The sequence below is a fragment of the Phalangium opilio genome, unplaced genomic scaffold (genome assembly GCF_054372755.1).
Source record: "Phalangium opilio isolate 3A_F unplaced genomic scaffold, DU_Popi_V2 ptg000209l_1, whole genome shotgun sequence".
In the NCBI taxonomy this organism is placed as follows: domain Eukaryota; kingdom Metazoa; phylum Arthropoda; class Arachnida; order Opiliones; family Phalangiidae; genus Phalangium; species Phalangium opilio.
Genome location: NW_028324217.1, coordinates 18,864,253 through 18,891,787, shown reverse-complemented (window position 1 = coordinate 18,891,787; position 27,535 = coordinate 18,864,253). Strand labels below are relative to the sequence as shown.

Here is a 27,535-nt window from a genome sequence, read left to right as displayed (position 1 = left end):
CCCCTATGCCACAGCTAACCGACAGCGCCCTATACTAACTATTACCGTTAACCTCTGCAAGTTTTGATGGAAAGGAGAAACCGGGTTAGACCGCGGAGGAAAACTCCTTTAACAAGCGGGGAGAGAACTTGCAAACTCAACGCAGAAGGATTTCTTCCCAGATTTTTCACCCGGTGCCACAGTCCGGGATCGAACCCGGGATCCTATTACTGCGAGGCGAAAGCGCTAACCGCTACGCCCAACAAGTACTTCATCAGCTTCCAGTTATACAACAGGAGCCACATCCCCTATCAAATGCCAACCTTGGCAGAATGGCAAAACTTTGCCCGAAATGGACTGGACCATTTAAGATCATAGAGAAAAATAAGTCCTCTAGTTTACATCCTTGAAGACATGATTTCTGGACAGAAAACAGGTCCCATCAACATGTCGCAATTGAAACTTTACCAGACTCCAGAAGTTCCACTGGAAGAAAATGAAGAGTCAAGTTCTCCGAGAGAAGAGCCAGTTGCGCCAGTCGAAGTCATCCCTGAGGGACTTCGCCTGGGAGACGAGAACACTCAACCTAAAGAAATCATCTCTCCACCAAGCCCCAGAGCACAAACCCCCGGAAGAACGTCACCCCCGAATGCAACAGAAGAAAGACCCTCGCCTTCCTCCGGATCGTATCAATGGATCTAATAATTTTTATCCGAATTGTAGTAGTAGAAGTAGAACAATGACTAATAGAAATAACGGAAATGAGTAAGTTGGCCGTTGGCGACGTGTGATTCACGTGGCCTCGCAGACAAAGAAAAATATATCCCCCTCACCGGTATACTAAGGCCTACATTGTTTTTACACTAAATCATAATTCTATATCGAAAACGTATGGGTGTAAAAACTAAAGGGTTCTCCTCCAAATAAGAAAAGAATAAAGCCATACCTTATTGTGATATCATTACTGCAGGTTCGAGTCGGGTTGCAGGAATAGACAGAAATCGCGATAGAATATGATTTAAGTCTTCCGACAAATCCGCCATTAGAAGACGCTTTTTTACGTGCAATTCATCGACATAAGACCCCCAACTACCATTTTATGTAGCAAATATCCTTTCGAGGCACAGCTATAAACAATATAATAGGCTTTTGGTATTATCAGCTACATTTATTGAAAGCAAACCAAGAATGATATTGTTAATCACATTTTTCCAACTACCTGTTTCTTATCAATACCATTTATGTCAAGACGACATTCAACATGTTCTAATAATGCTACCCTATCATGTTAAACATCGAGGGGTTTATAACTTAGAAAAAAACCCTAATAAAACCAGTTTTACGTTAAGAATTTTGCTATCTTCCAAGCCGCTTAAATACTACAGTCTCATAATGTGAAAAGTATTTTTATTTTGTTGCAATGAAAGGTTTACAAAAGCATTACCCTTAAATTCTTAAAGTAGACTGAATATCATATTATATGAGCTCATAAATTGTATTGTTTTCAGGTTTTATAATAACACAGCTTGTGTTTATTCAGGTTCCTTTTTAATGACGAAGTCTTCGATCTGGATTCTCAATCGTGGATAAGAAAAAACACCATATTCGGCAAGATGCTTCGGAGATAACCTTTCCAATGCAACATGGCAAGCTCGCAGTTTGAAGTTTTGGAGGGAACATCTCGTACCTTTATGTTGAAACAAATCGTATTCATTTGCAAACGCGGTTTTGCAAATGAATCACACGTAAATGACAGGTTTCACATCAGTGCTTGAATAGTTTTCATATCTTCGGGAAGTTTCGAAATATTTGTCATACAAATGATTAGATTCCTCGTGTGCACGACGGGACGTTTCGGAAGAGAAACACAGATGACATTTAGGACACTTGAAGGATTTAGCACGTAAGTGTACCAATTTATGTTTCTTCAAATATTTGTCACATTTGAAGGCCGAACCGCATTCCGTACATTTGAACGGTCTCTCATTAGTATGCACAATTTTTAAGTGTTTCTTTAACGTGTTATGGGTTTTGAAGGATTTGCCACACTGTTCGCAAGAAAAGGGCCTATCGTTCTGGTGAACATAAATCTTTTGACGATTTAAACTGGTTTTGTTTTTAAATTTAGCCTCACATAAGTCGCATTGAAATGATTTAGTTGTCATATGAACTCCTCTCTTGTGTTTGTTTAACAAATACTTATTTTGGTATGAACGCTCGCACTGTTGGCAATTGAATGGTTTATCCTCCAAGTGTGTAGCCTCGTGCCAATTTAGTCCCGATCTCTTTTTGAAAGATTTATCACACTTTTCGCATTTAAACGGTCGCTCCGAAGAATGAAGAACCTTATGAGTTTTTAGATCCCCCAATCTTTTAAAGGTTTTATCGCATTCAGAACATTTGTGGAGTTTCAAGTCAAGGTCATATTTGGACATGTGCGTGAGTTGATGTCCTGTCAAAGCAGATTTCCATTTGAAGGTCATCTGACACAATTGACATTTAAATGGACGTTCGGACGAGTGTTTGACTTTATGCGATGCCAAGTCCCCTTTGCCTATGAAGGTCATCTGACACACCTCACATTTAAATCGACGTTCAGACGAGTGTCTGAGTTTATGTTGTGCCAAGCCTTTTTTGTCTTTGAAGGCCATCTGACACACTTCACATTTAAATGGGCGTTCGAACGAGTGTCTGAGTTGATGAACTGTCAAATTATTTTTCGATTTGAAGGTCATCTGACACACTTGACATTTAAATGGGCGTTCGGACGAGTGTTTGGCTTTATGCGATGTCAACTGAAAATTTTGTTTGAATGCCATATGACACACTTCACATTTAAATGGACGTTCGGGCAAGTGTATGAGTTTATGATGTGCCAAGTCACTTTTGCCTTTGAAGGCCTTATGACACACTTCACATTTAAATGGGCGTTCGGACGAGTGCGTGAGTTGATGTACTGTCAAATTTTTCTTCCCTTTGAAGGCCTTCTGACACAGTTCACATTGAAACGGACGATCAGATGAGTGTTTAACCTTATGCTTTGTTAAAAGTTTATTAATATGAAACGACAAGCCGCAGACATCACATTTAAAAGGCTTTTTAGCATTGTGTGTTTGACTTCCATTCATTAATGGGGATAACATTCTTTGTTCCTGATTCTCCGTAACTTCTTCCATATTGTCAGTGTTTTCCGCTGGGGGATGAACTGGAACTGCTTCTGTACAAGTGGTAAGATCGTCATCATCGTTCTTAATGATGATTGGCCATTTCACTAAAACGTTTGAAGGCGTTTCCGAATTTTCCACCTCATCCGAGTCCGGCTTCTCAGTTTTTACGAATTTAATTGGACGAAACATTCCAATAAATGATCGTAACTACTTTATGTTCTTATATTTTTATGAAGCTGGTATCCAAGAAATTAGTCTCTCCTCGGTAACAGCTTACAACGTCACGGTTTCAATAGGCTTGAAGAACAGCTATACTGATATATTTCATCGTTGCTCTTGAGACTGAATTCATTCATGTAAGAAGTAGTTTCCTTTTAAAACACTATAGCACCTTTTTGTCTGTCTTAATGAAAAAAGATTTTACTTACTGAACTTGTGAAATCGCACTAACTTTGATTTCATTCACGTTCACTCAATGATGAAGTCAACTGTGATATGAATGTTATTTGAAAACGAACCGCGGGCGAAGACTAAATGGCTGTTTGATTAAAGTTAATTTGTACTTTAATAAATTGTCTTAACTTTATTAGTTACGTGCCCATATGGCTCAAAAGTCGGTAAGATTATAGTTTGTGGGTAATCAGCCATAACTGACGTAAAACGCCGAGTATCAAATGGAAACTATTTTTACAGTATATATTAGACCTCGGGGACTTCCGGAAAATATGTCTTTTCCAAAATGTTGTTGTTTATCTTCATTTACTTCCCAAATAATATTACACCTTTTCCAAAATTTTGTTTTTATCTTCATCTACTTCCCAAATAATATTACACCTTTTCCAAAATTTTGTTGTTTATCTTCATCTACTTCCCAAATAATATTACACCTTTTCCAAAATTTTGTTTTTATCTTCATCTACTTCCCAAATAATATTACACCTTTTCCAAAATTTTGTTGTGTATCTTCATCTACTTCCCAAATAATATTACACCTTTTCCAAAATTTTGTTGTTTATCTTCATCTACTTCCCAAATAATATTACACCTTTTCCAAAATTTTGTTGTGTATCTTCATCTACTTCCCAAATAATATTACACCTTTTCCAAAATTTTGTTGTTTATCTTCATTTACTTCCCAAATAATATTACACCTTTTCCAAAATTTTGTTGTTTATCTTCATTTACTTCCCAAATAATATTACACCTTTTCCAAAATTTTGTTGTTTATCTTCATTTACTTCCCAAATAATATTTCACCTTTTCCAAAATTTTGTTGTTTATCGCCTCCCTATGGAGTTCTAATGCTTCTCAAGCCCTAGCTCGTCACCCCCAAATGTTATAACCAAAAAAAAAAATTTTTTTTTTTTTTTTTTTAGACATATTTTCCGGAAGTCCCCGAGGTCTGATATATACTGTAAAAATAGTTTCCACTTAATACTCGGCGATTTACGTCAGTTATGGCTGATTACCCACAAACTATAATCATACCCAAAAGTCTCACGCTAAAATTACCATTTACCAACAAAGGGCGCCAATACGGATTCCATTATTATACCGAAAATCATAGCAGACAACTTCGATACTCAGAACACGGCTGACTCGATCACGCTTTTGTCTGCACGCGATATAGAAGCAGGGTTGGAAATAAGGTGAATTTTCTTAGTGGTCCTCGTACGCGCCGAGGGCCCGAGGCCTGAGGATTGAGAGGTAAAGTGACAAGCAGCGCCTCTAGCGAATAGAATTGAAAACTCTTCGCGGGAAATTCGCGAATGGTAGATTGGCAATTTTAAGATGGGGAGCGCTACAATTGTAAAATACGTCGGATTTTTAGCATTAGAAGGTTTACTAAATTATTTTAGGGAGTCTACTCTTTGAATAGTCTAAAATCTAATAAAACATGAACATATTTTTAACGTAAAGAGATACTTGTAAACCAAACGAAATACCGTAGTCACTGGAGAGTGTACAAGGCAAACTTCTGTAACTAAGCAAGTTTATGACTCTGTAAGTGTTCGAATTAAATATGTTTATATTGTAAGTTAATTAAATTAACTAGCAAGTTATTCCAGACAGACACATTTTTGAGGTTAACTGTACTGTACCTGTACATTTAATTTGGGAATTTGGGTGTTGGGATTAGATAAGATGGTCTAAAAAGTTACTTTTTCTCTTTAAGCGCGTTAATCCATTCATTTATTTTCACGCAATGAATTCTAGAATTTCGAAAACGGGTAAAATTTCACCCTTTCTGGGAAATTTCAGTTATAATTCCTACAACTAACTACACAACAAGCCTATGGCTTCATTTAAAGACTCGGTCATTTTCCCGCCAATTTGTTCTTCTAAAATCCGCCAGATAGCGAACGCGGCGCCTCGCTCGGCGCGTTTGGACATGAGTCCAGTGACACCCCTGTTTGACTGGAAAATTTATAAGACATTTGACTGGAGTGTGCAATAAAAGTGTACCATCTTCATATTCAAATTATCAACAGCTGAGAAAAATTTATTGGTCAAAATGTCCAGTGCCACCCTTAGTTTTTACCTCTCCGAGTGACGTATGTCACGGAGGGGTTCTAATTTCGACGTGTCTGTCTGTGTGTGTGTGTCTGTTGTTACACCACACGTGACCGCGTTTGCAGTTTGCAAATCGGAGCAAACGTGTTCACAGTTTCCGGACCGCATTTTCCGGAAATTTCGAAAATTGTATTCCACTCCATTGCCTGTCTAACACCACCAGCCTGAGCCTCTGCTCTTTGCCCATCCCACATGGACACCAGTCTGTACACACTGGCTTTTAATCACCACCATCTTCTGGTCATTGTCCATCCCACATGGACACCAGTCTGTACACACTGGCTTCTAATCACCACCATCTTCTGGTCATTGTCCATCCCACATGGACACCAGTCTGTACACACTGGCTTCTAATCACCACCATCTTCTGGTCATTGTCCATCCCACATGGACACCAGTCTGTACACCTGGCTTCTAACACCACCATCTTCTGGTCTTTGTTTTTGACCATCCCACATGGACACCAGTCTGTACACACTGACTTCTAATCACCACCATCTTCTGGTCATTGTCCATCCCACATGGTCACCAGTCTGTACACACTGGCTTCTAATCACCACCATCTTCTGGTCATTGTCCATCCCACATGGACACCAGTCTGCACACCTGGCTTCTAACACCACCATCTTCTGGTCTTTGTTTTTGTCCATCCCACATGGACACCAGTCTGTACGCCTGGCTTCTAACACCACTATCTTCTGGTCTTTGTTTTTGACCATCCCACATGGACACCAGTCTGTACACACTGGCTTCTAACACCACCATCTTCTGGTCATTGTCCATCCCACATGGACACCAGTCTGTACACCTGGCTTCTAACACCACCATCTTCTGGTCTTTGATTTTGTCCATCCCACATGGACACCAGTCTGTACACCATCATCATCCTTATGGTTAAGACATACGCAGCGATCGGCCAGGGTTTCGAGAAACGTCCGGCCTCCCTAAGGGGGGGCTTCCACCAAAGGTTCACGCAATTGCGCTGTTCTTATCCATAGCTGCTATTCGAAACCCTGGCTTCCACCATAGCCCCCTGGATCACGCGACTTGCGGACGCAGGCTGCTCGCGCTATAGAAGCCCGCCCAATGGGCCCAAAACCGCGTATCAAGCATTTTAAGCCGAAAATCAAAGCCGTCAGCTATTAACATGGTCGTCTATGGGAGGAACACCCTTTTTTGGCCCTAATTTGGCAAATAATGGCTCAAATCTCTTGAAATTTTAATCGGATGTGTAAAATAAGGTTTGTGATTTTTGTGCAAAATTTCAAAAGATTATATTTAGTAGTTTTTTTGTAAAAAAAAATTAAAACTTGGCCGAAAATCAAAGCCGTCAGCTTTTAACATCGCCGTCTATGGGGGACCAGGTTTTTTGCCCCTAATTTTGAAAATACTGGCTAAAATCCCTTGAAATTTTAATGAGAGGTGTACTGAAGTTATATTAATGACCGAGCAAAGTTTCAAAGCTCTAAAACCAATAGTTTTTCCCCTGAAATTCAATAAAGCTTTGTTTGTACATGAGCACAACCTTTATTCATTTTAAATTTCCCGGTAAGGTTTCGGCACGAAACTATTGGTTTTAGAGCTTTAAAACTTTGCTCGGTACACCTCTCATTAAAATTTCAAGAAATTTGAGTCAGTATTTTCAAAATTAGGGGCAAAAAACCTGGTCCCCCATAGACGGCGATGTTAAAAGCTGACGGCTTTGATATTCGGCTAAGTTTTAATTTTTTTACAAAAAAACTACACGATATAATCTTTTGAAATTTTGCACAAAAATTACAAACCTTATTTTACACATCCGATTAAAATTTCAAGAGATTTGAGCCATTATTTGCCAAATTAGGGCCAAAAAACGGTGTTCCTCCCATAGACGACCATGTTAAAAGCTGACGGCTTTGATTTTTCGAGCAAAATCCCCGATACGCGCTTTAACATATTAAAATAATTCTTTGGGCGGGCTTCTATAGCGCGAGCAGCCTGCGTCCGCGAGTCGCGTGATCCAGGGGGCTATGCTTCCACCAAAGGTTCACGCAATTGCGCTGTTCTTATCCATATCTGCTATTCGAAACCCTTATACAGTATACTACCTATTTGAGTAAGGCGAAAAAACAGCCGTGTCCTTCAATTCAAACGTCAATATTAGTCAAGTTTCTCAAGAATGTTTCGTATATTATTGTAAATATAATTTGAAAAGGATTTTGATACAAACGCAGGTTTGTTGAGTTTAAATTAACTTTTAAAAAAATTTATAATTCTCATTTTTATAATTTTAATTAGAGGTTGTGCTATAATGTAATAAAAGTAGTAAAAATGAGTTTTTGACAATTTGCCATATAGGGAAGATGAAATAATTTGCTAATTAGCGCGGCGCTGCTTTTTATTTTTGATAAAACATGAAATATTGTTTTAAAAGGTTTTGCAGCTGTGTTAGACGTTTTAAAGATAAAAACACCCTTAAAAAACTTTTTATGTATTTTTTAAAGATGAGATTTGAGAAACAAACAACAGCATTTATGTCATTTCACTATTTGTACACGAAATAAAATCAACTTCTCATAATTTTTCTTGAAACCTACTCTTTTTCAGATTAGGTGCCATCAGCTAGTTGGAGATATTGGGGGAAATCAACGGAGCCTTCTTTGTATCTTATTGTACACGCAGTTTCACCCTCGGTAATGTCTGGGGAATAGCACGCTTCCTCTGGTCCAAAACCAGTTTATTAATTGCTTGGACTAGTTTTTTTTTAATTCAAGAAGTGGGGGTTGCTGGTCCTCGGGAACAGTTTATTAATTGCAAATCTATAAGAGAACAAAGGCTGGGACCAGTTTTTTATTTCAGACACTAGGGGGTTACTGGTCCAAAAGACTAGTTTAAAAAGATCCTTATTTCCCAGACTGATTCGGTATACAGATTTTTTCCGTCGGCAGTCCAGCGATGTTCAGTCGAAGTAAGCTTGGTCTGATCATCGATATGAACCCTCCCATAGCATTTGCAATGCAAGCCTATAAATTTTCGTTTACATTCTGTCGCGCCTAAATTTATGACGGCATCATATAGAATATTTTTTACATTTCCCTTTGATGACACAAAAGGTTTGGTAGTACTGGTTTGTAACATGGGCGTATTATTCGCCCATGTTTGTAAGACAGAGGGTTGGGTAGTATGGGTTTGTGAGACAGAAGGCTGGGTAGTATGGGTTTTGTAAGACTGAGGGTTGGGCAATGGGTTGGATAGTATGGTTTTGTGAGACAGAAGGTTCTGTGGTATGGGTTGTGAGGCACGAGGTTCTTTGATACGGAAATTTTTACGTCACTTGTTTTTTTATTCGGCTTGGAAATAGTACAATAAGTACAAAAAAATTGTCAAACTGTTAATACAATAATTGAAAGAAATTATCAAACAGTTAATTCAATAATTGTGACCGATTATCAAACAGTTCAATTCTAGCTATTTCAGAAATAGAAACAAATATCGGTCAGTTAATACAGTAAGAGATAAATGCTAAGTTGCTAACCTAAACAGTAACTACCCCAATTTTACCTTCAATCTCGCAACAGCAGCTAAATTAAAAGTTTTAAGCACTTACATCCAAAGTAAACGTTTGAAATTTATACTAAAATGCTATGGATTAAGTCGCAAAAGTTCAGGTTTACTTGTTCGGTGGGTTGAAATGAATGAAATATTTAAAAATATAGGACTTTTGGAAAAAATATAGGATTTTATAGGACACTTTTATAGGATTTTATAGGTATTATAGGACCTCTGGGGGCTCTGTGGTACCTATGGGTCTCACCGCCGGCTTTTCTTGCTTACTAATTGGTTCGTTTTAAGTGGGGTTTGCAAAAGAGAGTTTCGGAAAGTCAAGGTTTCTTGTAGTTTGATTAAAATGTTTTTGCAGAACATCAGATAAACACTCCAGTTTTCACCAGTACTCCGTTCATTCTTAATAGTCAATTTACTAATTTGTTTCTCTCGTCTACTAAGTTTTCGCTTTAACATGGTCATGTACGTTTTGGTCTTTATCAATTCACGAAGAATTTCATCGTGGCTTAAAGTTTTAAACGATGATATTCTACGTTTTCCTTTTTTCTTCTGAAATATCACGCAGCGAAAGTAACCACGAAGCTTAACGCAGTTACCACACCTTTTCATTTGAGAAAGAAGGCAGCATGAAACGTGTCGTATTGTATTAGTCGCCCAACACCTTACACCATTAGGAACAGCTTTTCGCTCGAAAATATCTTTATACGTTTGTTCGTGATTTCCCGAGCATATTTTAATCTTATCCAATTTTTGCAGTAAATTGGTCAAATCTTCTGGGCAGGTTAATTTTGCGGGTAACTCCAGTAACAGGGCGTGTTCTTTTATAGTGTGATTCAATATTCGTAGGGTAAAACTGAAGTCAAGGCCTACAGTTATTAAAGCTAGCACATATCCTAATTCGTAATTAATCTTCGACAGTTTTAAACCTCTAGCGTCATAAGCGACAGACCAGTCCTTTGGGAACTCGTAGAATTTAAACATGCTCTTGATAACAGTTGTATTATGAACTGTCTCTTCATAAACGAATGACTCAATAGGGCTTGAGATGATCATCATTTGATTAGAGGTGTTAACTTGGTGTGAAGTCTTTTGAGCTCCGTAATAGTTATGATCCAGAACTAATGATGGAGTTAATGAAGATTGAACATCATAAATCTATGAAATATTAGATCAATTTCATTAAATATTCAACAAGTGATATTTATAACGACATACAGGAACTGTTTTTGGTCCATGATGTAGTATATCGCCACAATTGGAACATTCCATTTGCATCCTCTCATGTTTAACTAAATCCTCCTGTGGTTCCAGAATTAATGATGGAGTTGATGAATATTGAACATGATAAATATATGAAATATTAAATCAATGTTATTAAATACTCAACAAGAGAGATTTATAATGACATACAGGAACTGTTTGTGGTTCATGATGTAGTACATCGCCACAATTGGAACATTCCATTTGCATCCTCTCATGTTTAACTAAATCCTCCTGTGGTTCGAGAATTAATGATGGAGTTGATGAAGATTGAACATCATAAATATATGAAATCAATGTTATTAAATACTCAACAAGAGAGTTTTATAATGACATACAGGAACTGTTTGTGGTTCATGATGTAGTATATCGCCACAATTGGAACGTTCCATTTGGATCATCTCATGTTTAACTAAATCCTCCTGTGGTTCCAGAATTAATGATGGAGTTGATGAAGATTGAACATCATAAATATATGAAATCAATGTTATTAAATACTCAACAAGAGATATTTATAATGACATACAGGAACTGTTTGTGGTTCATGATGTAGTATATCGCCAGAATTGGAACATTCAATTTGTATCATCTCATGTTTAACTAAATCCTCCTGTGGAGTCCCTTACAAAAATCTTCTTAAGAGTTCTAAAGGAATTTCTTTGGAACCCTACGGAGCCCTTGGGATAATTTTCTAAAGAAACTATTTCCAAAGACTTCCTTGGAATTTCCTAAAGAATTCTTGAGACAAATTTCGAAAGAATGTCTTGGGATTATTTTCTAAAGAAATTCTTTAGGGATTCTAGAGATAAATTTCTTAAGAAGGTCTAGGGATTATTTTCTAAAGAAATTCATTAGGAATTCTAAAGATAAATTTCCAAAGAATGTCGTGGGATTATTTTCTAAAGAAATTCATTAGGAATTCTAGAGATAAATTTCCAAAGAATGTCGAGGGATTATTTTCTAAAGAAATTCTTTAGGAATTCTAGAGATAAATTTCCAAAGAATGTCTTCGGACTATTTTCTAAAGAAATTCTTTAGGCATTCTAGAGATAAATTTCCAAAGAACTTCTTGGGATTATTTTCTAAAGAAATTCTTTAGGAATTCTAGAGATAAATTTCCTAAGGTCTGGGGATTATTTTCTAAAGAAATTCTTTAGGAATTCTAGAGATAAATTTCCAAAGAATGTTTTGGAATTATTTTCTAAAGAAATTCTTTAGAAATTCTTGAGATAAATTTCCAAAGAACGTCTAGGGATTATTTTACAACGAAATTCTTTAGGAATTCTTGAGATAAATTTCCCAAGAACGTCTAGGGAATATTTTCCAACGAAATTCTTTAGGAATTCTTGAGATCAATTTCCAAAGAAAGTCTAGGGTTTATTTTCCAACGAAATTCGTTTATTATTCAAGAGAAAAATTTCCAAAGAAGGTTTATTTTCCAACGAAATTAGTTACGAATTTTAGAGATGAATTTCAAAAGGCTAGATATATTGCAATTATGCTTTACATATAATTATCTCAAAATATTTTACCCAAATTGTTTAGCTAAAGTTTTCCTAGATAGAAATTAACTTTATGGTTAAAAAAAAAAAATAAAAACGTTTCACGAAGGCTTGTCCCGTAGCTAAGGCTCAGCAAGCGCTGAAATGGAATGTCATATTTACCTATTTTTTATTTATTTATTTTTTTGCCTCTAATAATCCGTGAGGTGTTTATGTAAAGGATAAAATAGATTAAAAGTAAAATAAGAGTTATTAAAATCGTTATGTTTAGATTTACAGGGAGTATAAGCTGTCAGTCGGAATTCTTGCTTAATTATCTTATGGCATGTTTTATCTTTATTTCGAGCGTAATTAGAGTCCAAAATAAATATTTTTTTAAAAACATTGTAGAGAAAACTAGCTTAAACGCGTTCCTGATACTCAAAAAACTTTCAGTGAATATACATTATTAAATTTAACAACAACGTCTGTATCTACTGCTTGGCCGTTGAAGCCTCCAAAACCCACTTAGTACCCCATACAATTGCACAAGGTTAAAACTTTCTGCCGTTTACGGATGTTTTAAGTCGATAAAATGTCTGACTTTAAAAGCAATTTCACACTGCATGCGAAAACTTAACTCGCTATAAGGGGTGTAGTTCAGCATATAAGAACTACACTTTCTGTATTGGGATATGGTTCTGCATGTAAGAACTATGCTCGTTTCAAGTGGCTAAATTAATTTACCACTTCTCTATATATTTCCCAAGAAAATTCCTTCGATATTTCCCACGAAAATTCCAAAGACAATTCCCAAGAAAATTCCAAAGATATTTCCCAAGTAAATTCCAAAGACATTTCACAAGTAAATTCCAAAGACATTTCAAAAGAAAATTCCAAAGACATTTCAAAAGAAAATTCCAAAGACATTTCAAAAGAAAATTCCAAAGACATTTCAAAAGAAAATTCCAAAGATATTTCCAAAGTAGTTTCCAAAGAAAAAGAGGCCAATATTCCCCAATTTCCTAAAGAACGCCTTAAGGATTTCCATAGAAATTTCCCAAGGAATTTTCTTAAGAGTTCTTAAGAAGATTTTTGTAAGGGGTAATATTTGGTTCCAAAAGAACAGCTGGTTTGTCTTGAGTTTTCTGCCTTAAAATTGACACTGGTTTGATATTTTGTCGGAATATGTTGATTGCAGTTGGCTCAACAGTAGGGTCTTAAATATATTTTAAATCAGATGTTAAAAATATGTTCCACTAAGTATTATGGATAACACTTACGATCTGTCCTTTTAAGCCATAGTTGACTTTCAAAAAATTCATCTTTTATGTGTTTAGAACACAGATACGTATTTGCTGTTACGTCGTCCACCGTAAATCCTTTCTTAAGCTTTGACAGCCAGTTTACCCATTGAATGCAATACTTCTGTTTAGTTTTATATTTGGGAAAGGGTACAAACCAAACTCCTAGCATATGAGGCTTATTGGAATAGCGACTATCACTGTTGCACTTAGGGAATATGCAATGTTTCACACCCATTTTAATTATAAAGTATTAACTTATGCTAATACAGTCATCACTGATTGGAATGCCCTACCAGAATCAATCGTGACATTCACTAATAAAGCTAAATTTCGCACAGAATTATCCCTCCACTTTGGAATGTCGAAGTCACAATCCTAATCTTAATAAGTCACAATCCTAATCTTAATAAAATTTACAAAACATTTCTACCCCTCTCCCACCATTAATAATTATATGAAACGCTCGACCCCAACTTTAATAAAAAATCTTTTTTTAATTCCCCCATTTTTTATTCTTTAATGTAAACCCATCTATACTACATTTGCCATGTATACGCCGATCTCATTATATTATTTCATCTTACAATTTGTTACTCTTTTACTAAATTCGATACTATTGTTCCTAAACGAAAAAAAAAATACAACAAAAGCCTATAAGGCTTACATGTATTCAACAACCTAAATAAATAAATAAAAAATATGACATATGGAGACATTTTCTATAGCTAAGCAAATCTGACCAAATTAAACCAGCTACAAGTTGTGCAGAATAATGGCTCTCGCTTTACGGCAAAAAAGAAAAACCGTTCCTCCGCATCAGAATCTCGCAACGAACTGGGTTGGTTATCACTAACAGAACTCTATAAGAATAATCTTCTGAAAATAATGTATCAGATCAGTAAAGGGAAAACTCCTGCCTTTATAAACGACTTCTTTACTAAACAAACGGAAATGCATAATTATTCAACCAGATTAGAGGACTGCAAAGGCTTTGGGAAAACTCCAACGCCATAGAAAGCCAAGGGACTCCCTCATTTTTGGTCGGAGTTGGAGTTGGGTAAAATAAATAATTTGGCTTTGGGTGGCTTTGGGAATATTATCTCTGAAATGGAACGGAGTCGGACGGGAGTGGAAATATTTTGAAAACTTATACGGGAGTCGGCCGGGACTGGATTATTGTTGGATTCAGGTGGCTTTGGCTGGCGTTGGCATTTATAGTATCCAAATGGAGTTGGTGGCATTGAGAGCCAGCCTTATTTTATTCAACCGGAGTTGGGTGGCATTAGTGATATTAGTAAATTTTTCTTCTTTGAATTTCCCACGCGGTTGTTTTGGCGCAAGCGGGATGCATTAAGTTCAACCCCACACAGACGGCACATGACGGTCGCGGCTGGTACAGCCGTCCTTCCGCAAAAAAATCAAATTCATTGCTGTGCGAGAGAAAACGAAACTAAAACTATTTGTTCTTTTTAAGTTAGAGAGTCATAAATTTTTCCGTCGCCTTAGATAAAACGTAAAAAGGAAAACTACAATTATAAACAATGTTCGAGTTTATAATAAAAATAATTTAAAAAATGCAGTGGGATAACTTTGGAAAACCTTCATAATATATAAGTTCATAATATACCACACGGCCGGCTGGGAAACGTTGGGGTAAATATAAATGAAAATTGGGTAGGTTAAATGCTTTTGTGTTTGGAGTAAGAAAGTTTGTTTAAGCTCTCATTGGCTTTGGCAGAGATGGGAAAACTTGTCGGATATCTCATTAGTTTGGTCAAGGATTAGAAAACTTGTCTCATATCTCATTGGCTTTGGCAGGGATTATTAGAAAACTTGTCGGATTTCTCATTGGCTTTGGCAGGGATTGAAAAAATTGTCAAATTTCACATTGGCTTCGGCAGGGATTGGAAATATTATTGAATTTATCAATCGGCTTTGGCAGGGATTGGAATTCGTGTGAAACTTCACAATTGGCTTTGGCAGGGATTCAAAAATGAAATAAACTTTAGTGTGGCGTTAGGCAGGAGTTGAAAATATAACAATGGCGTTAGGGTGGCAGTGGCGTTTGTGAAAATTTTTCCATTGGAGTTGGCAGGCTTTGGGAATGACTTTTTTCAATTTGCAGCCCTCTATACTAAACCAATAACGGCGTAGTAGTCCTAGTTTTTATGATTAATTAAATGCAAATTATTTTGTAATAAGAGATCTTTTTTTATTATATTTTTCTTTTGTATTAAGGTAAAATGATGTTTTCCGACCTTTTCCTTCAAAAATGAATCAAGAAAAGGTTTGGGTTGTACTGTAGATACATTATTTTACACAAAGTCAAAATTTAATAGTTAAATACCAATTATGTGAAAATGTATCAAATTGGTTCATTTTATACTTGCCAAATATTTCTAAATCTTGAGTTAAATGAAAAAAGACTGTCACTATTTCGGGTGCCTAATCCTAACTGCAAATTAAGGGGTCTGTCTTCATATGCATGAAATGACTTGCGGTTCTCGTGAAATCAGAATCAAAGAGCATGGATGAAGGATGCGCGTGAAAAACATTGAACGCTCAACAGGATGTGCAACTCCCTATGCTAAAAAAGTAGACAAGTCGATACTAGCGCCGCCTGGCTGCCAGTGCTGGAAACCCTCGCGTGAAAAATAAAAAAAATACTGGACACGAGAAAAAAACACTCGCTACCGTCGTTTTTTTCCTTAGCGTCGTCTGCTAGAAGCAAAAGTGGTTTTTTCTTATGCCCAGTATTTTTTATTTTTCCCGCGAGGGTTTCCAGCACTGGTAGCCAGGCGGCGCTAGTATCGACTTGTCTACTTTTTACTATAGGGAGTTCAGTTGCACATCCTGTAGAGCGTCGAATATTTTTCACGCGCATCCTTCATCCATGCAAAGAGTAAATTACAAACGGTGAAAAAAATAAAATGAATTCCAAAATAACACAATAATAATAGATATTAATTTTTTTTTAATATCTTTCCTTTTATACTTAGAAAAAGGCCGTTCTTTTAAGGTTTAATGTTATGTTATCCGACCTTCTCCTTTAAATACGAGAAGATAATAAAACTTCACTGGCTCATTTGGCCTTAAGTTAAATGGCCCAAAAAACTGAAAACTGTACAATGTTACATTAGGCCTAATAAGTCAGGTTAGGTTTTGCCATGGCAGTTACACTCAAGGCACTAGTCAAGGCATTTGACTACTAAAAAAGATGCCTTGACTACTAAAATAAATCGAAATCTGGGGGTTCACTAGTCAACTTGACTAGTAAAAAAATGTCCCAAATGTTCGTAAACCATAAGTCTCACTAGTCAGTGACTACTAAAAAAAATTGGGATAGGGGGCTCACTAGTCAGGCTGACTACTAAAAAGATATCCTTATGTAGAGCCCTGGTTACACTAGGCGTAGACCTCTTTTTTTTTTACCAGGAACAGGTAGAGGATTTTGAGCCCCCATATAGCCATGTAGTTTCGTAAAATTATGTGGTCCTGAGTTAATGTTTGAATATCGCTAGCCGGAAGACACAAAAACCTCTGGCAAGTTATTCCACGCAATGATTACCCCATCAAAAAATAAATATCTCGCCGCGTCATTTCAAGAATGGGGAAGGTGTATCCTATGGATGGCTGTTCCATGTGTTATAATTGTTGACGCTGTATTTAAAAAATATGTTTGGTCTGGACTGCGTAGTGTAGTATTTTAAATCAAAACAACAAGTCTGGATAAAGGGGGGAGAGTCCTTAAGAGAGATTGCTTCTTTGGGACATTCTCAAGTTCAAGAAATATTTTCATTACTTACCAGCTTAAAGGTTTCATCATCACAACACAATCTTTCATAGTATCCATCCTACTACTAAACCAAATTAAATTAATCATTCAAGACTCCGCAAGTCTTATAACGTCTGAGGAATCTTTTCCTTGTTATTTGTTCTTCTTGGCGAACGAGTTTCTTATTTCTTTTACTTAAAGTTTCTCTAGTAATTTTCGTTTACCACTTGACGGTCCATAAGAAGAATGCCTAGCAGACGTAAAAGTTTGCAAAACCTCGGACTTGGAGCCGGTAAGAATTTAGTACTGGAGTAGTATTAAGATAAGAAAATAATGCGTGTGGCACGTCTGCGGGGTAGGAAACAAGGATTTTTTAAACTGGACATTAGGCCAGCGATCCCCCTGACCTTGACGTGCCCTGGTCACTGGTCATGGACCAGTTTATTTTTTCCAGGTCAGGGGGGGTCGCTGGCCCAGTTTCCAGTTTTAAAAATATCCTTATTTCCCACCCTGCAGATGCCTAGTATCCATTCCCAACATCCCATGGCCAACTTTGATAATCTTCTTTCGGCGGTACAAGGCCTGCCAGCTTCACCCGAGCCCCTTGTTAAAAAACGACTAGCAAAATCGCCCCTAGTTCCGACTTTCACCGTTGGGTGCGCTACCAACCCAGTAGAGCTATATCAGTTGAAGGGGGGAAATTTCTTAGTTGGACCTGCCAATAAACGGAGCTGGGTTTCACCCTCCCTCCGTGCGGGCCACTGAAGAACTCTATCCTAAATTTCCCGCACAATATGACGCCTAGGCGGGGACTAGCGAAACCCCGCCTCAAAATATCTCCTTTACCCCCCCCCCCCGAATTGAAATAGCTCTTTAAGAAAAAAATTAGGAAGTGGTCTCGTCTTTAAAGCATTTTTAATATATTTACGCATTTTTTTCGTGGCCAAATTTTAATTTATATTTTGAGACCTATTTCATAATTTTCAGTCCGTTACTTGGCGAATAATCAACATTCAAGGTAATGTTAATCCATCTATTAATTCATGTGACTTTTTATTTTCCACTTTTCTTTGATCTTACCTTAGTTGTTGTTAAATCGTTAGTTTCATTAAAACTTAATGCGATGAAACGAATCCTGAGGTTAAAAGTTCCGTGTAGGTCTGGTTTAATAATTACACAAAAACGAAGTACATAAGGGTTGTGAATCACGAAAAAGTAGGATAAGAACAGTTGCATGAACATTTGTAGGAAGTCCCACCATGTGAAGGCTAGACAGTTCCCGTAATTAAAGGTCTAACGATTATAATGCAGTTCAAGGCAATCATTTCAATTCATTTGACGGATTGCTCTCCAAGTGGATTAGTCGGAGACCAGTTGATAATGAATAGCGCAAATGCTTGAACATTTTTGGTAGATGTCCCGCCATTTGGAGGCTATACGTTACTCGTTACATCTCGTATGGTGGAGTAAGACGACAATGCGACAGATTCGGTTTATGTGGAATGGGCGAGAGACTAGGCAGATGATGGAATAGTGGCCACTAGAAGAGTCGATCGGTACTCGATTAAAATAGTTAACATAGTGAAATACAATTTCCCCAGTTACGGGAAAAAGTGTACGCAGTTCAGAAATGGGGAACACGTTTACTTCCATGTGCGACCCGCGAACGTGCTCTATTGTAACAAAGAACAGAAAGACAGACGCAGAAACGTCCCAGATGGTACCTCTCAATAGCATAACGTTCCTATAACAAAGAAGAGAGAGAGAGAGACGGAGAGATAATCAGTATAGGCAGCCGTGATCCATGCGTGGTGAAAACGGGGGTAAATCTACGGACGGTACGTCGGGCGCCTGAGCGCAGCTTTCTCGCGCATAGTTGACATAGGGGATGACAGAGACAAGATGAGGAGGTCCATCAACCCACGCGGAAAGGATATGAGTACTGAAACTAAACTTTTATAAAACTGTTTTAACTACCCCCTAATTTTGCCATTTTTTAGCGCATTTTATAAAGCCTGTTTCTATCACCTTTCTCTCATCTTTGCCTATAATAGAGGTAAAAATATAGTGATAAGAATGTTTACCGGATAAAAAACATTATCCACAAACCTTAGGTCAAATGGTCGTTAAATGTTTCCCTCAAAATGTTTAACAGATGTTCGCGGATTAATTGCAAGCAAAAGATAGGAGAAGACAAGTTACAAGTATTTATTCGCTCTCGATTGCCCCCTCCCCATTTGCGCAATTGGCAATTCTCTAGCCTTGCAACCACAACAAGATAATGAAGGAGAAGACAAGTTACAAGTATTTATTCGCTCTCGATTGCCCCCTCCCCATTTGCGCAATTGGCAATTCTCTAGCCTTGCAACCACAACAAGATAATGAGGCGTCTCTGTATGTTTTTTTTATTTTAGCATTAACAGTCACGGCCCATTCATTACAGAAAAGGATGAAAGATAAAGTTTTTGTCCAACAATATTTAAAATGTTCATGTTACGATTAAAAAGAAATTTTACATGGTCTAGCAGCCTTTTCAAATCCATCTAGTTATTCATGTGACTTCTACGTTTATGTTCTGTCAAAGAACTCTTCCACGTACTTGCATAGTCACATTGATTACATTTGAAGGGGTTTTATCCACTGTGAATGCGTTCATGGATGATCAAATTACTCTTTACTGTGCTGGCATAGTCACACTGATCACATTTGAAAGGTTTTTCACCACTGTGAATGCGTTGATGTGCGATCAAATTAACCTTCTGCGTGGATCCATAGTCACAATGATCACATTTGAAGGGTTTTTCACCACTGTGAATGCGTTTATGCGCGACTAAATTAATCTTCATTGAGCTGGCATAGTCACACTGATCACATTTGAAGGGTTTTTCGCCACTGTGAATGCGTTGATGAATGATCAAATGAACCTTCTGCGTGGATCCATAATCACACTGATCACATTTGAAGCGTTTTTCGCCGCTATGAATGCATTGATGTTCGATCAAATGAACCTTCTGCGTGGATCGATAGTCACACTGATCACATTTGAAGCGTTTTTCACCACTGTGAATGCGTTCATGGGTGATCAAATTACTCTTTACTGTGCTGGCATAGTCACACTGATCACATTTGAAAGGTTTTTCACCACTGTGAATGCGTTGATGTGCGATCAAATTAACCTTCTGCGTGGATCCATAGTCACACTGATCACATTTGAAGGGTTTTTCACCACTGTGAATGCGTTGATGCGCGACTAAATTAATCTTCACTGTGCTGGCATAGTCACACCGATCACATTTGAAGCGTTTTTCTTCGTTACCCTTCTTAATATGACGTTGTGAACCCCTTTTATATTCAGCAGAATAATTGATCCGAGTTGAACTTTTCTTCTTGAATTTTCCTACAGAAAATGATTAAAAGAAATATAGAAACGACACACATACGATTTACAATTAGTATCAAAAATACATAATTAAATATTCAAGAGCACTTCATAAAAAATGTAATCCTAAGGTCTCTACGAAAACTCAGTGTTAAAGAAAAGAAACAGTGCTGATCAAGGCGTCAGCCGATGAGTAAACGACCTCATCAACCAAAAGGAGATGAATGAACATCAACTGAAATGCAGGAGAAACCTTGGCGCGAAACTAGTTAGGTCGTATTTTCATATTCAAAGGATGTTAGGATAATCAAATACCAGCTGATGCTGAGTGAACACAAGTTACCAATTTATATCGTTCTTGCACCCCCTCTCTCTTGTCAGGTCTAGTTTTCACTTTGTATCTCTGTCTGGCAAATGGCACCCCCGACTGTTATATTTTCCACTTTGTGTGGTGTGAAATAAAGTACAATTGACACATAATTAAAAATAAATAATGTGGATATCCCTTCGATAGATAAAACTTATTGTTAAAAAAAATCTATGTAACCAGAAACAATTGCATACTCCTATTGGATAGAATCCCGTTGGACCGAATTCAGATTTGTACAATTGTAAAGCTACCTATTAAGAACTTATGGCGTTAATAAAGCTGAAATATTTGTTTAGAAAATTTTCAAGTTTTATACTGTAAATAAATCGTTAAAGTCTTGAAATTATTATGATATTGCTCCAAATAAAAGCCTATTATTATTATTATTATTATTATTATTATTATTATTATTATTATAATTATAATTATAACTGATTAAATGCACGTCAAAATTATCATAATAAATTAATAGATGGATGGTGCGAGATTTTGACGACCAAGGCTAGTCCCTACAGTGGTGCGAGGTAAGGAGTGTCTCGGGTCTCTACGGGGGGTGGACATATTTCCCCGGCCCATCGTGCTTTTCGCGGACACTTTAGGTGGCGGTGGCGGTTTCGACCCCCTTTACTCATAGTGCCAAAACCTCTCCCACGGGTCGTAAATAGTAAGCGCGCCAAATTTGGAAGCAAATGCTGTACTATGAAAATGTAATGCGTTTCATATTTATAGAGAGCTATATATTATTTTCTTATGGTACCAGCGATAAGAAAGAAGTGAAGACCCTTGTGAAAGAGGACATTTTAAAGGTTCTGATACATAATAATAATCTAGCTTTATTGCGCGTCCATAACACCCAGTGGGCTATATTTCAATGGGTCACGATTTCAATGCATAGAGAGGTGGTGGCTAGCTCCTACGCCACAGCTTACCGACAGCGCCCTATACTAACTATTACCATTAACCTCAGCAAGTTTTGATGGCAAGGCGAAACCGGGTAACACCGCGCGGAAAACTCCTTTAAGAAGAGGCGAGACAACTTTCAGAACTCTATGCAGAAGGGTTTGTACCCAGTTTTTCACCCGGTGCCACAGTCCGGGATCGAACCCGGGACTCTCTTTCTGCGAGGCGAAAGGTCCAAAAGCTGAACACTATTTGATTTTATCGGTAGAGAGTTCACTCGTTTTTCGAAGTATGTTAAAAATCCATTCGGATATTTTAACTGATTTAGCGGGAATTTAATTCGTTCATTAAATAAATTAATCATGGATAACAAAAGCGTAGGCGAGAAGACAGTTGGGACAGGTCAGTGTTATTTAACATTTTCTTATATTAACACCCCAGGCGAATCATTTAAACCATTAAATAATTTTTGGGAAATTTTGAAATAACAATTTAGCGTTGGAACGTAAAATGTTTACCCAAGGATGATAGGGGGTGGATACGAATCCCGAGCGAAATGCGCGCCGTAACTTCGGAAATGATTGGGTCTGGTGGGACGCTAAAAATGGGGGAGGAATACTCTAAAACTAGACAATTTTTAGCGCCATCGTGTCGGCCTAATTTTGCTTACATATGCCAAGTTATTTTAAACTCTTTCGCTCACAAATAAAATTTGCAATTGAAAGACTAAATTTCATATAGAGTTAATATTTAAAAATTATTGCTGCAATAGGGAAACGCCGGTTGGGATTTATTTGAACGCGCTAGGCGTCATTTAGAGTTGTTATTTCCGCTTTCAAGGGCGATTGAAAAGATTAATCATTTGATTAAAAATGGAATTTAACTTCTAACGCAGTGTTGAAACCAAACATGATTTTAGTATGTTTGAAAAAAAATACTTTGATTTTTAAATCTTTTCTTCTTTGGCGCATAAAAAGGATCATTTTACGACATAGTTAGAGGTTAAAACATTATTTAATCAAATGTATGATCTTATAATCCTTTCAATCCCCCTTGAAAGCGGGAGAAAGAACTCAAGCACATGCGTCTAGCGCCTTCAAATAAATCCCTACCGGCGTTTCCCTATTGCAGCGTCATCTACGTGCACTATTATTTAGCAATAATTTCGAAACCATAATTATTAAATATTAACTCTATATAAAATTTAGTGTTTCAATTGCAAATTTTATTTGTGAGCTAAACAGTTTAAAATAACTTGTCATATTTAAGTAAAATTAAGCCAACACGATGGAGCTAAGTAGTGTATAATTTTGAAGTAGCCCACCTGCCTTTCGTCCCGAGTATTCCTCCCCCATTTTTAGCGTTCCACCAGACCCAATTTTTTCTGAAGTTACGGCGCGTATTCCTCTCAGAATTCGTATCCACAGCCTATCATCCTTGGTTTACCTTGCACTTAAGAAATTGTTTTGTATAATTGGTTCGAATAAGCTACAGCGAGGATGACAAAACAAGATAAAAGAAAAAAAACTCGGTACATTTAAGGCCGTTGACAACCGTATTTTGAATTAAAGAGGAGAAAAGATGGAAAGTAGAGCTCGTCGAACGATATTTTCGGATAAAAATCCAAAACACTTTTATAGGTCATTCCTGGCTATTTTGGGTTGCATACCAGAGCCCATTTCATCGTGCCCGATCCTTAATTAGCACTAAGCCCCTGCCCAACGTGGTTTGATGGAAACTTTTGAAGACCCACTTGAAATCCCCGAGATTATTTCCAATTTTGAGCAAATCCCAAACTCAGGTTATACGGGTTCAGTATGAACCCTGGAATATGGATGTAGTGTACGGAATAAGTGAAAGACGATTCTAATATAAAACAGTAATTTTAATGTCTATCGCTATTAACACGACTACATCATAAGAAGCTCCAAACCCGAATACCTAACCCCCAAAAATTCTTTATACATCCGAGTAAAAGAGGTGAGTCCCCGTACAAGAATAGGTATACATCCAAGGATTTATATGTCTGTTGTAGAATGTAACAATATACATTTGTTATGGAATATAACAATACCCCCCTTTTAGTGTTTTATTAAGAGTCTAGGTTCTATAACGCATAGGTAAGACAATAGTGCGTTTTGGTCGCGTCGATGTTGAAGAACGTTCACTATCCTCGGGCACGTCAGCGCGTACTTCTCTTTCATGTGTTTCTTCGTTGCTGGTTACTGCTTCCCTGGCTATTTCTGTTCTTGCAGGTTGTGTAACAGGTTGCTGTAGTCCTGGTTGATGTAAAACTGTCAAGATATTCAATCCTGAATAAATCCATTTTCGTCCACATAAATTAGGACCATGCCCCTTGACCACGAGTAATGGCAATTTTGAAGTCACGTCATTGAATTGAACTGTCACGGTGGCTTGTCCCAAGATATTCAAGACGCCACCGGTGAAGGAACGTAGTTGACCTTGATACGGTGTGATGTCTACTGGACATGCGAATGTACGGAATGAGGTTTCGTTGATTACTGTATGGCCTGAACCAGTATCTAGTTCGAAATCCATTGGTGTTCCATTGACCTTGCACGTTATTATCTCAGGAGGTGGTATGTCGTGAACTTTTGCTTCATTGGGGTCTTCTGATAAGGCATGTATAACGTCATAGTGTGAAAGATGATACATTGTTTCATATTCTATCATATCAACGTGACCATCATCTTGTTGGGCATTGGCATTAATGTGATGCGTAGTCGATGGTCTGGTATTTTTAGGAATTGGCATCGACTTTGTCGGGATCTTATTTGGTGGATGTAAACATGCTTTTGCTATGTGCCCCGGTTTGCCACATAAAGCACATGTTGTTAATGAATAAGGACATTCGCCTGCTTTATGTTCACCACTCGTGCACCGAATACAATAACGAGGATGAGCGCAAAATCTACCGTTGATTATTCTTCCTTGTGGTGAGGGGATAGTGGACGGAGAGTTAAGTCTGTTTTCATGCGGCGGCGAAACATGTGTTTGTGGTGTTGGCTTCTTTTTCGATTGTTTAGTAAATCGAGGATTGGCTTTAGTAATTTGGTTTACTTGCATTTGGGCAGAATGTTGAGGATTATTTAAGACATTCGTGTTCAGACTTGCTGTTTCCATGGCTTGCACCATTTTTATGGCATCAGCTAGAGTAAGTCCTTTTTCTTCTGCAAGTAGTTTACGTTGCATAGTGTCGTCGCGTATACCGCAGACCAATCTATCCAGGAGCATATCATTCAATGTAGTGGAGAATTCGCAATGTTCAGCGAGTTTACGTAATTCTGCGACATATGTTGCTATAGACTCCCCGGGTTGACGATTTCGACTGTTGAATTTGAAACGTGAAATGATACGAGAAGGCGTAGGATTGAAGTGTGTGTTCAATACATCGATAAGCTCTTTTAACGTTTTAGTAGTGACAGAGTCTGGGCTTACTAAAGTGCGGAGTAACGCATACGTGTTGGCACTAATAACTGTTGTTAAAATGGCTTTCTTTTTATCTTCATCCTTGATATCATTCGCTACAAAATATGCAGTCAACCTTTCAGCATACTGTGACCAAGATTCCACTCGAATATCAAAAGGACCAAGGATTCCGTATACCGCCATATTGCTGAAGAATGTCAGGATCTTCCGGAATGTGGGTGCGGTCGTTGAATATACGGTGATACCGAGGGTTAGGCTATGAGGGTTTTGATATTGTTTAGAGAGGTCTTGCTAATTTGATGATCGGGTTTTAATTAGGGCATTCGTATCCCATCTCCGTCGCCATTTTGTAGTGTACGGAATAAGTGAAAGACGATTCTAATATAAAACAGTAATTTTAATGTCTATCGCTATTAACACGACTACATCATAAGAAGCTCCAAACCCGAATACCTAACCCCCAAAAATTCTTTATACATCCGAGTAAAAGAGGTGAGTCCCCGTACAAGAATAGGTATACATCCAAGGATTTATATGTCTGTTGTAGAATGTAACAATATACATTTGTTATGGAATATAACAATGGATCTGCCTGATTTTAACAGGAGTATTAAATAGGTGTTTTCAGTTTTTCACCTAGATAGCAGTACCGCCAATAGCGTTTTCAATTTACCGCTCAAGGGCGCTAGATATGCTCGGATTTCCGTTTTCAATTTACCGAGCGCTGGACCGGGGACCCGAGATCCCAGAATAGATAGCTCGCTAAATTTGTATCGACGATTATAGGACGGGAAAAGAAAATCGTTAAAGCAGCTCGAGAAATGAAGCGCATTTCATGTCGTCTAGAGCAAATCGAGAGCGATCTCAGAGCAGTTAAATGGAAAACGCCATTAGACTATACACCGAGAAGGCGGAATTAATTGATTGGCATATTTCTACCGTTGGGAGTAGTGGTAATATGAAACCCCACTCTAGGCACTCAGACGATTAAAGTATAAAATGACTTACCAATTTCCGAACAACGTGATTCGGAATTCTTTGGAGAGATTTCTTGAAATGTCTCCGAGTTGGACACCGAACTATTATTTCCGACTTTAATCGGAACTTCGGGTAAATTGATTTCCATAGAGACGGAGGTCAATTCTGACAGTTCATTTGGGTTGCGTTCTAGAAGAGGAACACACGGTGGCACACTCAGTGGCCTTGGATCAACAAGCTTCAGTTTCGGCAAACACAGTACCATACTTCGATTTTGTCTATCTGTTTTCTTCGCACCTGTCAAGGTTATTCTGGATTGGTTAGCATCGAGATCATTTTCTACGGCTAATTCTAGTGAACCGCTTTCGCCATTTGTGCCAAGAGAAAGATCCAAATGCTTTTCGACTTCAACATTCAATTCAGGAACCCGCAATTCCTTCGATCGAGTTGATCTTTCGTCAGTTTCTCCCTCTGTCGAGACACTTTGTGATTTACAACAAGAATCGATAATTATATTATCGTTCTCAAGAGGTTCTCGTGACGAATCACTTTCCGTCGTTGTGTCGAGAGGCATTTTCAATTGGTTTTCGGCTTCGAGCTTCGGCGAAGGTACACAAAGTGGCGAATTGTCACTGTATATCAATTTAGGGACACACGCATTCGTAATTCGCGTTATAATCCCCACATTTTTAGACTTTTTTGGGATAATTTCAGTTTCGTTGTTTGCATTGCCAACCTCCGCAACATAGTGAGGCTCAGAATCCGGCGATTCTTGACTAATATCTTCTCTACCCAGCATGCCTTGGACATTGACAGCTTCGACACTGTGCATCACAATTGGAAGAGATAACTCCTGGCCATTAATCCCCGAATCATTTTCAACGGGTTCAGATTTCACTAATTCATCGTTGGCTAAATGATACATTCCACATTTCTCCTATTTTTCAAACAATCAACTCTTAACCTTTGGAGTAACTCTTTCCTATCGACCATGAAAATGAAAAATGTTTCATACCATCAAATCTTTGATTCTCTTTTCCAACTCTTTATTGACCCTATTGAGTCTTTCAATTTCGTCTATTTGCTTATTTATCGTAAATGATGTTTTCACTCTCTCTTTTCCCATGTTTGAAATTAAAACATTACGCTAAACAAATTAAGATTTCATTTTAACAGTAAATATTCTTTGGACTTTCATTGACTGAGCGTATTTTAAAGGGGCAAGCAAGATAGAACAAAGGTCCTTGTTGGATTTCTTTGTTACTAAAGAGGGACGTGTTACCAATCCCCTTAGATCAGAGCCAATCCAGATTGGTATTTTCACAAATAAACCTAATTATTCACCCACCCACAGAGTTTGGTTCTACTTTAA

At 37.6% G+C, this 27,535-nt stretch overlaps 4 protein-coding genes across 5 annotated transcripts; all 4 read right to left on the bottom strand.

Moving 5' to 3' along the window:
- Positions 1–1,718: 1,718 nt before the first annotated feature.
- LOC149621060 (uncharacterized) lies at positions 1,719–3,697 on the bottom strand. Its single transcript, XM_089854686.1, has one exon. It carries the CDS (start codon positions 3,333–3,335, stop codon positions 1,719–1,721), a length of 1,617 nt encoding a protein of 538 aa, XP_089710812.1. The 5' UTR covers positions 3,336–3,697.
- A 5,194-nt stretch (positions 3,698–8,891) lies between these two features.
- On the bottom strand, positions 8,892–11,157 carry LOC149621059 (uncharacterized). Of its 2 annotated transcripts, XM_089855882.1 has the most exons (4): positions 11,050–11,157; positions 10,674–10,945; positions 10,479–10,562; positions 8,892–10,418 (listed from the first exon to the last, which is right to left on the bottom strand). In XM_089855882.1, the coding sequence occupies exons 2-4, from the start codon at positions 10,731–10,733 to the stop codon at positions 9,510–9,512; spliced, it is 1,053 nt and encodes a 350-aa protein (XP_089712008.1). In that variant the 5' UTR covers positions 10,734–10,945; positions 11,050–11,157; the 3' UTR covers positions 8,892–9,509. The 2 variants fall into 2 exon arrangements, with proteins under 2 accessions (XP_089712008.1, XP_089712009.1); XM_089855883.1 differs by lacking the exon at positions 11,050–11,157 and having other exon boundaries at positions 10,674–10,991.
- A 1,819-nt stretch (positions 11,158–12,976) lies between these two features.
- Positions 12,977–15,414, bottom strand: LOC149621058 (uncharacterized). The gene is made up of 2 exons (XM_089855901.1): positions 13,288–15,414; positions 12,977–13,223 (listed from the first exon to the last, which is right to left on the bottom strand). Exons 1-2 carry the CDS (start codon positions 13,544–13,546, stop codon positions 13,078–13,080), a joined length of 405 nt encoding a protein of 134 aa, XP_089712027.1. The 5' UTR covers positions 13,547–15,414; the 3' UTR covers positions 12,977–13,077.
- Positions 15,415–19,210: 3,796 nt separating this feature from the next.
- LOC149621057 (uncharacterized) lies at positions 19,211–27,289 on the bottom strand. The gene is made up of 3 exons (XM_089855866.1): positions 27,179–27,289; positions 26,194–27,100; positions 19,211–20,483 (listed from the first exon to the last, which is right to left on the bottom strand). Exons 1-3 carry the CDS (start codon positions 27,287–27,289, stop codon positions 19,720–19,722), a joined length of 1,782 nt encoding a protein of 593 aa, XP_089711992.1. The 3' UTR covers positions 19,211–19,719.
- Positions 27,290–27,535: the final 246 nt, after the last annotated feature.